This window comes from Eubalaena glacialis, chromosome 3 (genome assembly GCF_028564815.1).
Source record: "Eubalaena glacialis isolate mEubGla1 chromosome 3, mEubGla1.1.hap2.+ XY, whole genome shotgun sequence".
Lineage (NCBI taxonomy): Eukaryota > Metazoa > Chordata > Mammalia > Artiodactyla > Balaenidae > Eubalaena > Eubalaena glacialis.
In genome coordinates, this window is record NC_083718.1 from 26,613,783 (window position 1) to 26,625,159 (window position 11,377).

General features: G+C 43.6%; 1 protein-coding gene across 1 annotated transcript in view; it reads left to right on the forward strand.

The window, feature by feature from the left end:
- Positions 1 to 9,127, forward strand: part of SMYD3 (SET and MYND domain containing 3) — a 724,816-nt gene extending 715,689 nt beyond the window's left edge. The window contains exon 12 of the mRNA XM_061185384.1: positions 8,873 to 9,127. Within this exon, the coding sequence (XP_061041367.1) occupies positions 8,873 to 8,974 (102 nt within the window). The 3' untranslated portion in view covers positions 8,975 to 9,127. The remainder of the gene's footprint in view (positions 1 to 8,872) is intronic.
- The last annotated feature ends 2,250 nt before the right edge of the window (positions 9,128 to 11,377 follow it).

Consider the following 11,377-nt stretch of genomic DNA (forward strand, 5'->3'; position numbering starts at 1 on the left):
TTTGCACAGCAAAGGAAACTATAAACAAGACGAAAAGACACCCCTCAGAATGGGAGAAAATATTTGCAAATGAATCAATGGACAAAGGATTAATCTCCAAGATATATAAACAGCTCATGCAGCTCAATATTAAAAAAACAAACAACCCAATCAAAAAATAGGCAGAAGACCTAAACAGACATTTCTCCAAAGAAGACATACAGATGGCCAAAAAGCACATGAAAAGCTGCTCAACATCACTAATTATTAGAGAAATGCAAATCAAAACTACAATGAGGTATCACCTCACACCGGTTAGAATGGACATCATCAGAAAATCTACAAACAACAAATGCTGGAGAGGGTGTGGAGAAAAGGGAACCCTCCTGCACTGTTGGTGGGAATGTAAATTGATACAGCCACTATGGAGAACAGTATGGAGGTTCCTTAAAAAACTAAAAATAGAATTACCATATGACCCAGCAATCCCACTACTGGGCATATACCCAGAGAAAACCATAATTCAAAAAGGCACATGCACCCCAGTGTTCATTGCAGCACTATTTACAATAGCCAGGTCATGGAAGCAACCTAAATGCCCATTGACAGACGAATGGAATAAGAAGATGTGGTACATATATACAATGGAATATTACTCAGCCATAAAAAGGAACGAAATTGGGTCATTTGTAGAGACGTGGACGGACCTAGAGACTGTCATAAAGAGTGAAGTAAGTCAGAAAGAGAAAAACAAATGTCGTATATTAATGCATATATGTGGAATCTAGAAAAATGGTACAGATGAACCGGTTTGCAAGGCAGAAATAGAGACACAGATGTAGAGAACAAACATATGGACACCAAGGGGGGAAAGCCGCGGGGGGGTGGTGGTGGGATGAACTGGGAGATTGGGATTGACATGTATACACTGATGTGTATAAAATTGATGACTAATAAGAACCTGCTGTATAAAAAAATAATAAATTAAAAAAAAGAACCTACAAGAACTTAAAGGAAAAATAAAAACTAAGTGAATCCAAATAAGAAAAATCCAAAGAAATGCACATCAAGACTCATCCTAGACAAACTTCTGAAAACTAAAGACAACAAAAATATCTTAAAAGCAGCAAGAGAGGGGCTTCCCTGGTGGCGCAGTGGTTAAGAATCCGCCTGCCACTGCAGGAGACACGGGTTCGAGCCCTGGTCAAGGAAGATCCCAAATGCTGCAGAGCAACTAAGCCTGTGCACCACAACTACTGAGCCCGCGTGCTGCAACTACTGAAGCCCACGCGCCTAGAACCCATGCTCCACAACGAGAAGCCACCACTATGAGAAGCCCGCGCACCGCAAGAGTAGCCCCCACTCACCACAACCAGAGAAAAGCCCGTGCACAGCAACAAAGACCCAATACAGCAAAAAATGTAAAAATTTTAAAAATTAAAAAAAAAAAGCAGCAAGAGAAAAATAACATCTTGCTTATAGGAGAAAAACAATTTGAGTTACAGTGGCTTTCTCATTAAAAACCATGAAGGCCAGGGACTTCCCTGGTGGTCCAGTGGTTAAGACTCTGTGCTCCCAATGCAGGGGGCCTGGGTTCGATCCCTGGTCAGGGAATTAGATCCCGCATGCCACAACAATGATCCGGCATGCCGCAACTAAAAACAGATCCTGCGTGCTGCAATAAAGATCCCGCACGCAGTATTGAAGATCCCGCGTGCTGCAACTAAGACCCGGTACAGCCAAATAAATAAACATAAACAAACAAACAAACAAACATGGAGGCCAGATGAAAGTGGCACATTTTTCAAGCACTGAGAGAAAAGAACTGTTGAGCCAAAAACCTATACTTGGCAAAATAGCCTTCAAGAGTTAAGGGAAAATCAAAACATTCTCAGATGAAGGAGAAGTAAGAATTTGTCACCAGCAGACCTATTCTAAAAGGATCGCTGAAGGAATTCTCTAAACAGAAAGTAAATAATAAAGGCAGGAATCTTTGAACATCAGGAAGAAAGAACATGGTAAGCAAAAGTAAGGGTAAATAAAATAGACTTTCATTCTCCTCTTGAGTTTTTTAGATAATCTTTGACAGTTGAAACAAAATTTATAACACTGTCTTCTGTGGTTCTAAATGTATATAGTGGAAATATTTAGGTCAATTATATTCGACAATTATATGTCTATGTCTATATATATATATACACACACACAAACAAATACACTCAAAAACATTACAGAATTCTAAAAAAAGTAGTAATCCACCGGAAATGCAAGAAAAAGAAAATAGAAGCAGAAAAGAAAAAACCAGAATAAACAGAAAAATTTTTTAAATGGCAAACTTAAAACCCTAATATATGAATAATCCCATTAATTATGCAAGTGATCTATGTAAAAAATATAAATTGTCTAAAATATACTAATTAAATGACAGAGATTTTTAGAATGAAATTTTTTAGTGACCCAACTATATGCTGTCTATAGGAAACTCGCTTTAAATATAGTGATATAGGCACATTGAAAGTAAAACGATGGAAAAAGATATATCATGAAAACACCATTCATCAAAAGAAAGCTGGAGTGGCTATATTAATATCAGATAAAGTAGATTTTAGAGCAAAGAAAATGTTGCTAAAGACAGAGAAGGACATTATATAATGGGAAAAAAAGGTCAATTTACCACGAATACATAGCAATTCTAAATGTGTATGCACCAAACAACCCAGTTGCAAAATGTGGGAAACAAAAACTGACAGAACTAAAAGAAGAAATAGACAATAGACTTATGGATACGAGTATAGCTGGGGACATCAACACTCCCTGTCAACTACTGACAGGACAACTAGACAGAAATCCAGCAAGGATATAGAAGAATTCAACAACACCATCAACCAACAGGATCAAATTGACATTTATAAAACTCCACCCAGCAGTAGCAAAATACACTTCTTTTCAAGTACCCACAAACTGTATACCAAGAAGGACCATATTCTGGGCCATAAAACAAGTCTCAATAAATGTAAAAGGATTCCTGTCACACAAAGTAAATTTTCTGACCCCAGTGGAGTTAAATTAGAAATCAATAACACATTTTGAAATGAAACCAAACCTGCACCTCCTAGCTCTGTGTCTGGGACTTGGTTTGTCCATAGAATTTATCTAGTCCAATCTCCTCGTTATTCAAGTGAGGAAACCGGAGCTCAGGGAGGAGACATGATGTCTTCAGGGTCTCTCAGGTGCTCAATAAATATGCATTGGATCGATTGATTAGTTAAACATAACAACACAACAGCAACTCTTTCTGGAATAGCTACTCCCACTGGAAGGCACAGACCTGAGCTCACCACATCTGTAACCCCTTCTGGGGTCTCTCCTCTGGACCCCCCAGCACCTTACATCTCCCTTTATCACACACTGTCCTGCTAGAACCCTGATTTCTGGCTGTGCCAGAGCTCCTCCCAGGGCAAGGACCAAGTCTTATTCATGACAGCTGCTTAGCCAATATTTAGTGTATGAATGGATAGATCTTTTCTTTAAGGAATCTTGCCTCCCAGGAGGACAGGTCCTTCCAGTGGATTCTGTACAAGGTGTAGAGCTCAGTGGAGTCAGCAGGGGTGCTGTGAGCTCAGGAAGGTCATCCAAGGCTTTGGGATTTCCTGCTGCCCCTTGTGAAGGGCTGTCGTGGCTCTGGAGCTGCTTGATGGGTTGTAGGTCTGTCTTCTTACATGTCCTGCTTTGGATGCCCCAGCGCATGCCCACCACCTCCCACCCCTCTACTCTGCTTTCATCCTGAGGTGGGCAGAGTGAGAAAACTTGCCTGCATTTTCCCCTCTTGTGATCTGATTCCAGAGGTTTTTATCATGCATACATTTCTTTTCCCTCTGATTTATATCCATATTTAAATCCTGCTTGGGGAAGTCATTACTGGATTCCCTCAGGCTTTTGGTAGAGAGTATATGAGATCCTTGATAAGCTTAATATATTTTTATTAAAAATTAATAAGAAAGCTATATTGTTTGCAACTTTAAATCATAATTTAATTCATTTTATTTAATATATGACCCACAATTCTACAATTACTTTAAAAAAAAAAAAGCTGTGATGAGATTGAAATCAGTTCTGGGGACCCGATCTTTCAAAGACCCTATCTTTACTCCTGAGTGAGCCATGCCTGTCGTGTGGCAGACAATCTGTGCTTCCATTTCTCATGTGACATTTAGAGTCAGTACACGGGGGGCAGCAACGCCCCCCTGAAGGCTTCAAATAGGTCCTCTGTGGAAGATTACAGGCAGGCTCTTTTTAAATGCTACCCTTAAAAAAATAAAATTTAATGGAAAGAGATAAGCTTTTCCCAGCACAGGCTGGCTCTGATTTTGTATTTCCTTAATCTGTTTTACATATTGCTGCAGGAAATTAAATCAAAATTGTTCTCTCTGACATGTGCATGTGTGGCAGTTGGGAGGGGCTGAGAGAAGGGAGACACAGAGCTACAGGAAACAACTGTCCTGGTTTGTCAGAGATTTACTGTAACTTTGTTTTGGGGAGAAAAAAAGACCTCCTCATCTTCTTGCTGGGCTGAGGGGCTGCGGCCGCCATGCAGAGGCAGCCTGTGCTGACAGCTACATAGGGCTCCCTTCCTACATCACTGAGAACTGCTGCCCCAGCTCACCTGTAGGCCCAGGTGATGTCCAAGACAAGGACCAGACGTCCCGCCGGACCAAGTCTGAGTTTTGGCTTCCCGTCCTGTATACTCAACCTGCCGTATTACTCTCACATACACACACACACACACACACACACACTCTCTCTCTCTCACACACACACACACACACACACACACTCTCTCTCACACACACAGGGAACATAGTTATCACATTTTGCACATTACTAAATCCTATTTCTTTCTCTCCTTTTCTCTTCTACCCCACCCATCACTCAGAGAAAATTACAGTGTTTACTTGTTAATCCTATTTATACTTGGTCTTACCTTCTAGACAAATGATATGGATTTTTTCCAGTCTCTTCAATGTGGTCCTCTGCTCCCAGCTATGCCCATTTCCTCTCTGCTTCTAGCCACCCCTGTGGATAGGATCCTCTAATCTTAGTATCTCAAATCCTACACATACACACCCAGGGGTTGCCCCCGCCGCACTTTTGCTACCAGTGCTGCATTCACCACCAAATACGAGAACGTAGGTCACAACCAGCAGCATCTGGACTAGGAAGACCTCGTGGCTCCTCAGGGTGTCCCAGAAGCCACATCTCAGAGACCCTCCAGGCCCCCTCCTTGGTCACCGAAGACTGTTTGCAGGTGGAGGCTGCACAGTGCAGTCATGGAATGAACACTGGGTTCACCCTGGGCTCCCTCTCAGGCCAGACATGAGGACATTGCACCGGATGGTCTTTATGGCCCTCCCGCAAGGAAGCAGGCTGGGAGGTATGGAAGTGGGGCCTGGGGAAGGCCAGGTGGCTTCCCTTCCTGGCTGTGGCTCTGCAGTTCGTGAAGGGCTGCAGGGCCGCAAGCCTCCTGCTGACGCTCAGGCACCTGCCGTGCTGTGGGATGAGCAGGAATGAACAGGAAGACTCCAGATCAGCCACAATTCACTTTGTCTCTTGAGGAGTAGGCCTTATTCTTAAAGCTGGAAGGGAGGAGAAAGTGAAACGTATGACTGGAAGAAAGGCAGCGAGGAAGGAAGCTGGAGCTGCAATACGTTTGAAAACATGCAGATCGACCTTACCCTTCAGAGTGGTATGAAGATGCCTGTCATGTAGCCTCTGAGTCAAGTCCCTGAGAAGCACAGAATGTTCCCCAGATGAGGAACCTGGAGAAATAAAACAGGAGGACACAGAGAAGCTGGTCTGGGAGTTCTCCTGAGAAACGAGGCCAGGCCCTCACCCAGCAGAGAGCTGTGAGGGGCCGGGAGGGTGAGAGCCCTCACAGGTCAGGCAGGCCTTTCTCCAGCAGACCTGTCCATGGGGCTGGGAGGAGCGTTATTTCTCTTTCTGCAAAGAGCTTTTCAGGTGGTGCTCCTGGCCCATTCACCCTCCTTTGTCAGATCACAAGTACAGCTGGTCCTCTGTCGAGTGGAAGGGAAGAGAACATCTAAGCAGCTTTCGAGTGAGAGCATTTCCCATGAAGGGCTTGAAGCATCTCTCCAGTCTCTTTTTACAATCGCGCTCTCATGCAGGCCCCTGCCTGGGACCTTGAGATGTCTAGAACAACAGAGGGCCGGGGGGAGTGGGGCGGGAGGGAGACAGGAGACATTTGTTCCCTGAATGGCATCAAACATTTGTTGTTGATCTACTCCCAACTCCTCCCCTCCATCTCGAACACCCCTCACCCTGCCCCACTGCACCTCGGGATTTGCTTGCAGATGCTCTGCACCCACAGGGCAGACCCACCCAGGTTACTAAGAACCAAATCCTCACGGCCCTGACTCATCACAGCCCCCTTCTGGGTTTCCAGCTGGGATGTCACAGGTGATGGGCCAGTGCGGGATTACAGCCAGCTCCATGGGCAGAGCTCTTTTCCAGGCTGGGACACCAGAGCCTGAGGTGGTGGGCCTTTCCCTTTTTTCTCTCTCTCAGCAGCTAAATCTAGATCCCGTCTGTCTGCCTGTTTTCCTTTATCCCAGCTAAAGGGAACATTTTTAAAGAGGCCAAAAAGCCAGGAACACAGGCCAAAAGCACTCCTAGTCCTGAACACCCAGTAGAATGAAGGGGTGCTCTGCAGCTCTAAAGTCTCTATGGCTTTAAAGAGGTTCATACCCAAGAATCCCACCTCCAGAGATTTATCTTAAGCAAATATTCAGCAAAGGCAAAAAAGTCCTATGCTAGAAGAGCTACATCATAACAAAAAATTGGTAGTGATCTAAATTTCTAAGAGTAGAATTGTAAGATGAATGGATAAAGAAGATGTGGCACATATATACAATGGAATATTACTCAGCCATAAAAAGAAACGAAATTGAGTTATTTGTAGTGAGGTGGATGGACCTAGAGTCTGTCATACAGAGTGAAGTAAGTCAGAAAGAGAAAAAGAAATACCGTATGCTAACACATATATGTGGAATCTAAGAAAAACAAAAGGTCATGAAGAACCTAGGGGCAAGACGGGAATAAAGACGCAGACCTACTAGAGAATGGACTTGAGGATACGGGGAGGGGGAATGGTAAGCTGGGACGAAGTGAGAGAGTGGCATGGACATATATACACTACCAAATGTAAAACAGATAGCTAGTGGGAAGCAGCCGCATAGCACAGGGAGATCAGCTCGGTGCTTCGTGACCACCTAGAGGGGTGGGATAGGGAGGGTGGGAGGGAGGGAGACACAAGAAGGAAGAGATATAGGAACATATGTATATGTATAACTGATTCACTTTGTTATAAACAGAAACTAACACACCATTGTAAAGCAATTATACTTCAATAAAGATGTTAAAAAAAAAAGAATTGTACACAGCCATTAAAACGGTAATTATGTTGGCTATAAGTCACCACTGAATAATAAATAGTTGTTATTATTTGGTGAGAGCTTACTGTATCAGTTGTTCTCAACCCTGAGGGCACATTAGAATCTCCTGAGCCCAGGCCTCACCCCCAGAGAATAGGCTTCAGTTGACCATGTGTGGGGTTTGGACGCTGGTACCTTTGAAAGCCCCCAGTTGATACTACTGTGCAGCCAAGGCTGGGAGCATGGTACTGCGAGGCAGGTGCTTTTCTGGGTGCTTAACAGCCCCAAAGTCTCTTTACCTATCTCTCGAGGCACACTCATATTGAAGACAATGGGTCTGGTGCCCCCCCCGTTGGGGAGCCCCCAATTTGGGCAGTGCAGGATGATACTGTTTAATTTATTGCAAAAATATTTTTGAGGATATTCCGGCTATTTATTGCTCGATAACAGACCATCCCAAAACTTAGCAGAGTAAAATAACCGTCCTTTTATTATGCTCACAGATGATTTGAATCAGGAATTCAAACGGATCACAAGAGGAATGGCTTGCCTCTTTTCCATAATGCCTCTTTTCCACAGTGTCAGCTGGGAAGACTGGAATCTGGCTGTCTTCTGGCTGATGGCTGAAATCATCTGGAGACTTCTTTATGCACATTTCTGATGTCTAGGCTAGGATGACTTTAAAGATGGACTCAGCTAGGACTATCAACCAGAGCATCTCCACTTGGCTTCCCCATGTGGCTTGGGCTTCCTCACAGCACGGAAGCGCATGGTTCCAGGAGCAGACATACTAGTGAGCAAGGCAAAGGCTGCATGGCCTTTCTGACCTAGCTTTGGAAGTCAGTAGCATTAATTCCATCACACTCTATTAATTACTGAAGTGGTCACAAACCCATCCAGATTTCAGAAATATTTTGGAGGTAGAACTGGCAAGATTTAGTGAAGATTGAACATGGGGAGTGAAGGCAGGGACTGTCAAAATGCCAATGTTATAATGTCATATGACATGAAAAGAATACAAAAATTATATGTATACATTATATGCATCACAGTGCATATAGATGAGAATTAAATGCAGCATGCAAAAATGAAAATTGTATTTTAAGGTGATAGCAGCATAGTAGTTCATCTTTAATATTACTTAATCATTTTAGTAACTAACTCTTCTTAAACCTCTTTACCTACACCAAACCTAAGCTCTAATAATCCCTGAAGATTGTTGTTGGACACCAGGCCCAGCATGACTCAAGTAGTAAGCCTGCTTTCCAAGCACCACATTACAACATCACGCTTGTCACGTCATTGCCAGTGTGGGGAACAACCGTGCTGCTCACGCTGCAGACTCGGGGTTTCTTCGGGCGCCTGGCGTCATGGGAAACGACGAGGAGCAGGCAGGGACCTGCCTAATGTGGGGTTCTAATCCGTCTTCTTTCTTTTCCCTTTAGGCTTTTGATATTATGAGAGTGACACATGGCAGGGAGCACAGCCTGATTGAAGATTTGATTCTGCTCTTAGAAGAATGTGATGCCAACATCAGAGCACCCTGAGGGAACCCCCATAGAGGGAGAGACAGCTTATGCCTTTACTGAATGCCTTATTGAGGTCACACACTCTGTATTTTGTTTGTTGTGTGAACCTCCCCTATTGGGAATGCTGTTCTGTATTTACTTTGGTAAATAAAGTCAGACATATGGTTTGCACACCACATGAATCTTTAGTTGTAGAGAAGCACGATTATAATAAATATAAAAAATTTGTTTGAAAATGCCATCTGGTAATTGTTTTCTTTGCTTACTCATTGGTAATGTTTAAGATCTCAGCATTAAAGATAGAAAATCCTATTAAAAGCGTAACAGAATAAGTTGTAACTTTCTCCTTAGATATACGGAGGGATAGTTGGATAAAAATCAATGTTTTTATATTTGCTTCCAAGCAAAAACTTAATGTCCATTTTGGCAAGAAGCAGGATTTTCAGATGTTGTCTTCACTGCTTGCAGTAAACGATATGTGTGTCCATTATTCACGTCCAGATACATCATCTCCAACACAAGAAGTTTTACTCTAAATCCTAGAAAGACATCGTTAGGTTTTATTAGAAAAGGACATGAGGTCTTAATGGAAAAAAAGCACTGTTTTTCATACGTCTCATGGCTCTTTGTGTAACTCATTCTGAGCACTTTATAACCCTTTGTGTATGTCATGCTTTTTGGAGGGGAATTTTCTTCTATAAATCTCTATGTCTAAGGTTCGACCCTGTGATCTACATAGCATGGGGCTCCATTATCCTGCAGGAAGCAGGGTTCTACCATCCCAGCTCAAATCAGGTTTGCTTTCTTTTCTTTTTTCTTGCTATTATTCCCCAATTCTACGGCCTGCTTTTCCACTTTCTGCTTTAGACAAATACAGAAACCTTTTCTTTTCCTCTAGCAAATAATAACTTCTTTCATGGCTCCGTGACCCTGGGAGCAGTTTAGTCCCTCAGGCTTAGAGAAGACTCCAGTAGTATTACTGAAGCCCTTGGATTCCTGCAGCTGACAGGATTCTCAGCTTCCTGTCACCCACACCTTATTTTACAAGAGAGAAAATGAGATACAGGGAGTGATGGCAGAATCCAGAGCAGCAACTCAGGAGCTTCCCCCACCACCCCAGAAGGAGTGGCACGTCCTCCGGCCACGTGGCCGCACTGCGGCAGCAGCCATGTCAGAATGACACATGGACGTCTGGTCAAGCCAGAAGGAACCAACCTCATTTTGCAGCAGAGAAAGCTGACGCCTAGAAACTGGAATCCACGTGAACACCTGGCGGTCACTGTGATCACTGAAACGTGCCTGATCTCCTGCATGCTGATGAGTTCTGCAGCCGTTTCATCAGCTTGCTTGGCTCGGGCTACTGTCCATCAAGTATCAGGCACCTCTAAAGCACACAGTATCTCTAATAGCCACAGTAGCCCAACGAGGTAGGTGTTTTGAAGCCCATTTTATAAGTAAGGAAACTGAGGCCTGGAGTTTTAGATGCTCTGGGATCTCTCCTGATTTATTAAGTGACCTTGAGAAAGTGGCTGAATCTCAGTCTTTTTGGGAGACCAGTTCTACCCAATTCAACAAATACATATTGAATGGTTATTGTGTTTTTAGGAAAAAGAGATAGAAAGACTGAATAAGGTGTGCCCCTCAGCCTCAAAATGCACACTGTGTGATACGGTATTTGTATCAGTTAGCTTTTACTGCATAATAAACTATCCCCAAATAACACTTATTTTGTTCACTATTCTGTATGTCAGCAGTTTGGCTGGACACCTGCTTCTGGTTTGGCCCAGGCTCCACATACCCCTGCCCTTGCAAAGTCCCACTGCAAGAGCATGGATGTGTGGAGAGGAAGTTGTGGCCATGCATGCAGTCCACCATAGCAGCCCTTGCACTCTTTTGGCATTATGGAACGTTTAGTGATTTTAATTAAATCCATAGACCTTGGCTTGGCTGGTCTCAGCTGGGCACATTCACTGTCTGCAGTTGCTGGAGGGTCAGCTGGGGAAACAAGGGTGACTGGGGCCATGTAGCTCATTGGGCTAGCCCAGCCTTGTTGACGTTGCAGCAGGGTTCCAGGAACAGTAAGTAGGCAAGCCCCGAAGTGCAAGCACTTTTCAAATCTGCTTGTATAACCTTTACTAATGTCCCATGGGCCAGAGCCAATCACAGTGCCGGCCCAGAGTCAAGGGTGGATAGACTCAGTCAGAGGGGCCACAAAGTCTATCACAAGGGCGTAGATCTTGGGAGAGAAAGACGTTGTAGACGTTTATGCAGTCCCCCATGGCAGCCCTTAAGCTATCTTGGTGTTATGGAACATTTAATGAATTTGATGAAACCCACAGACCTTCTTTCTAGAAAAACATACATACATATGAGCAAGTTGCTTATTCACATTTGCTTGTAGGATCAGGGATTCTTGAACTC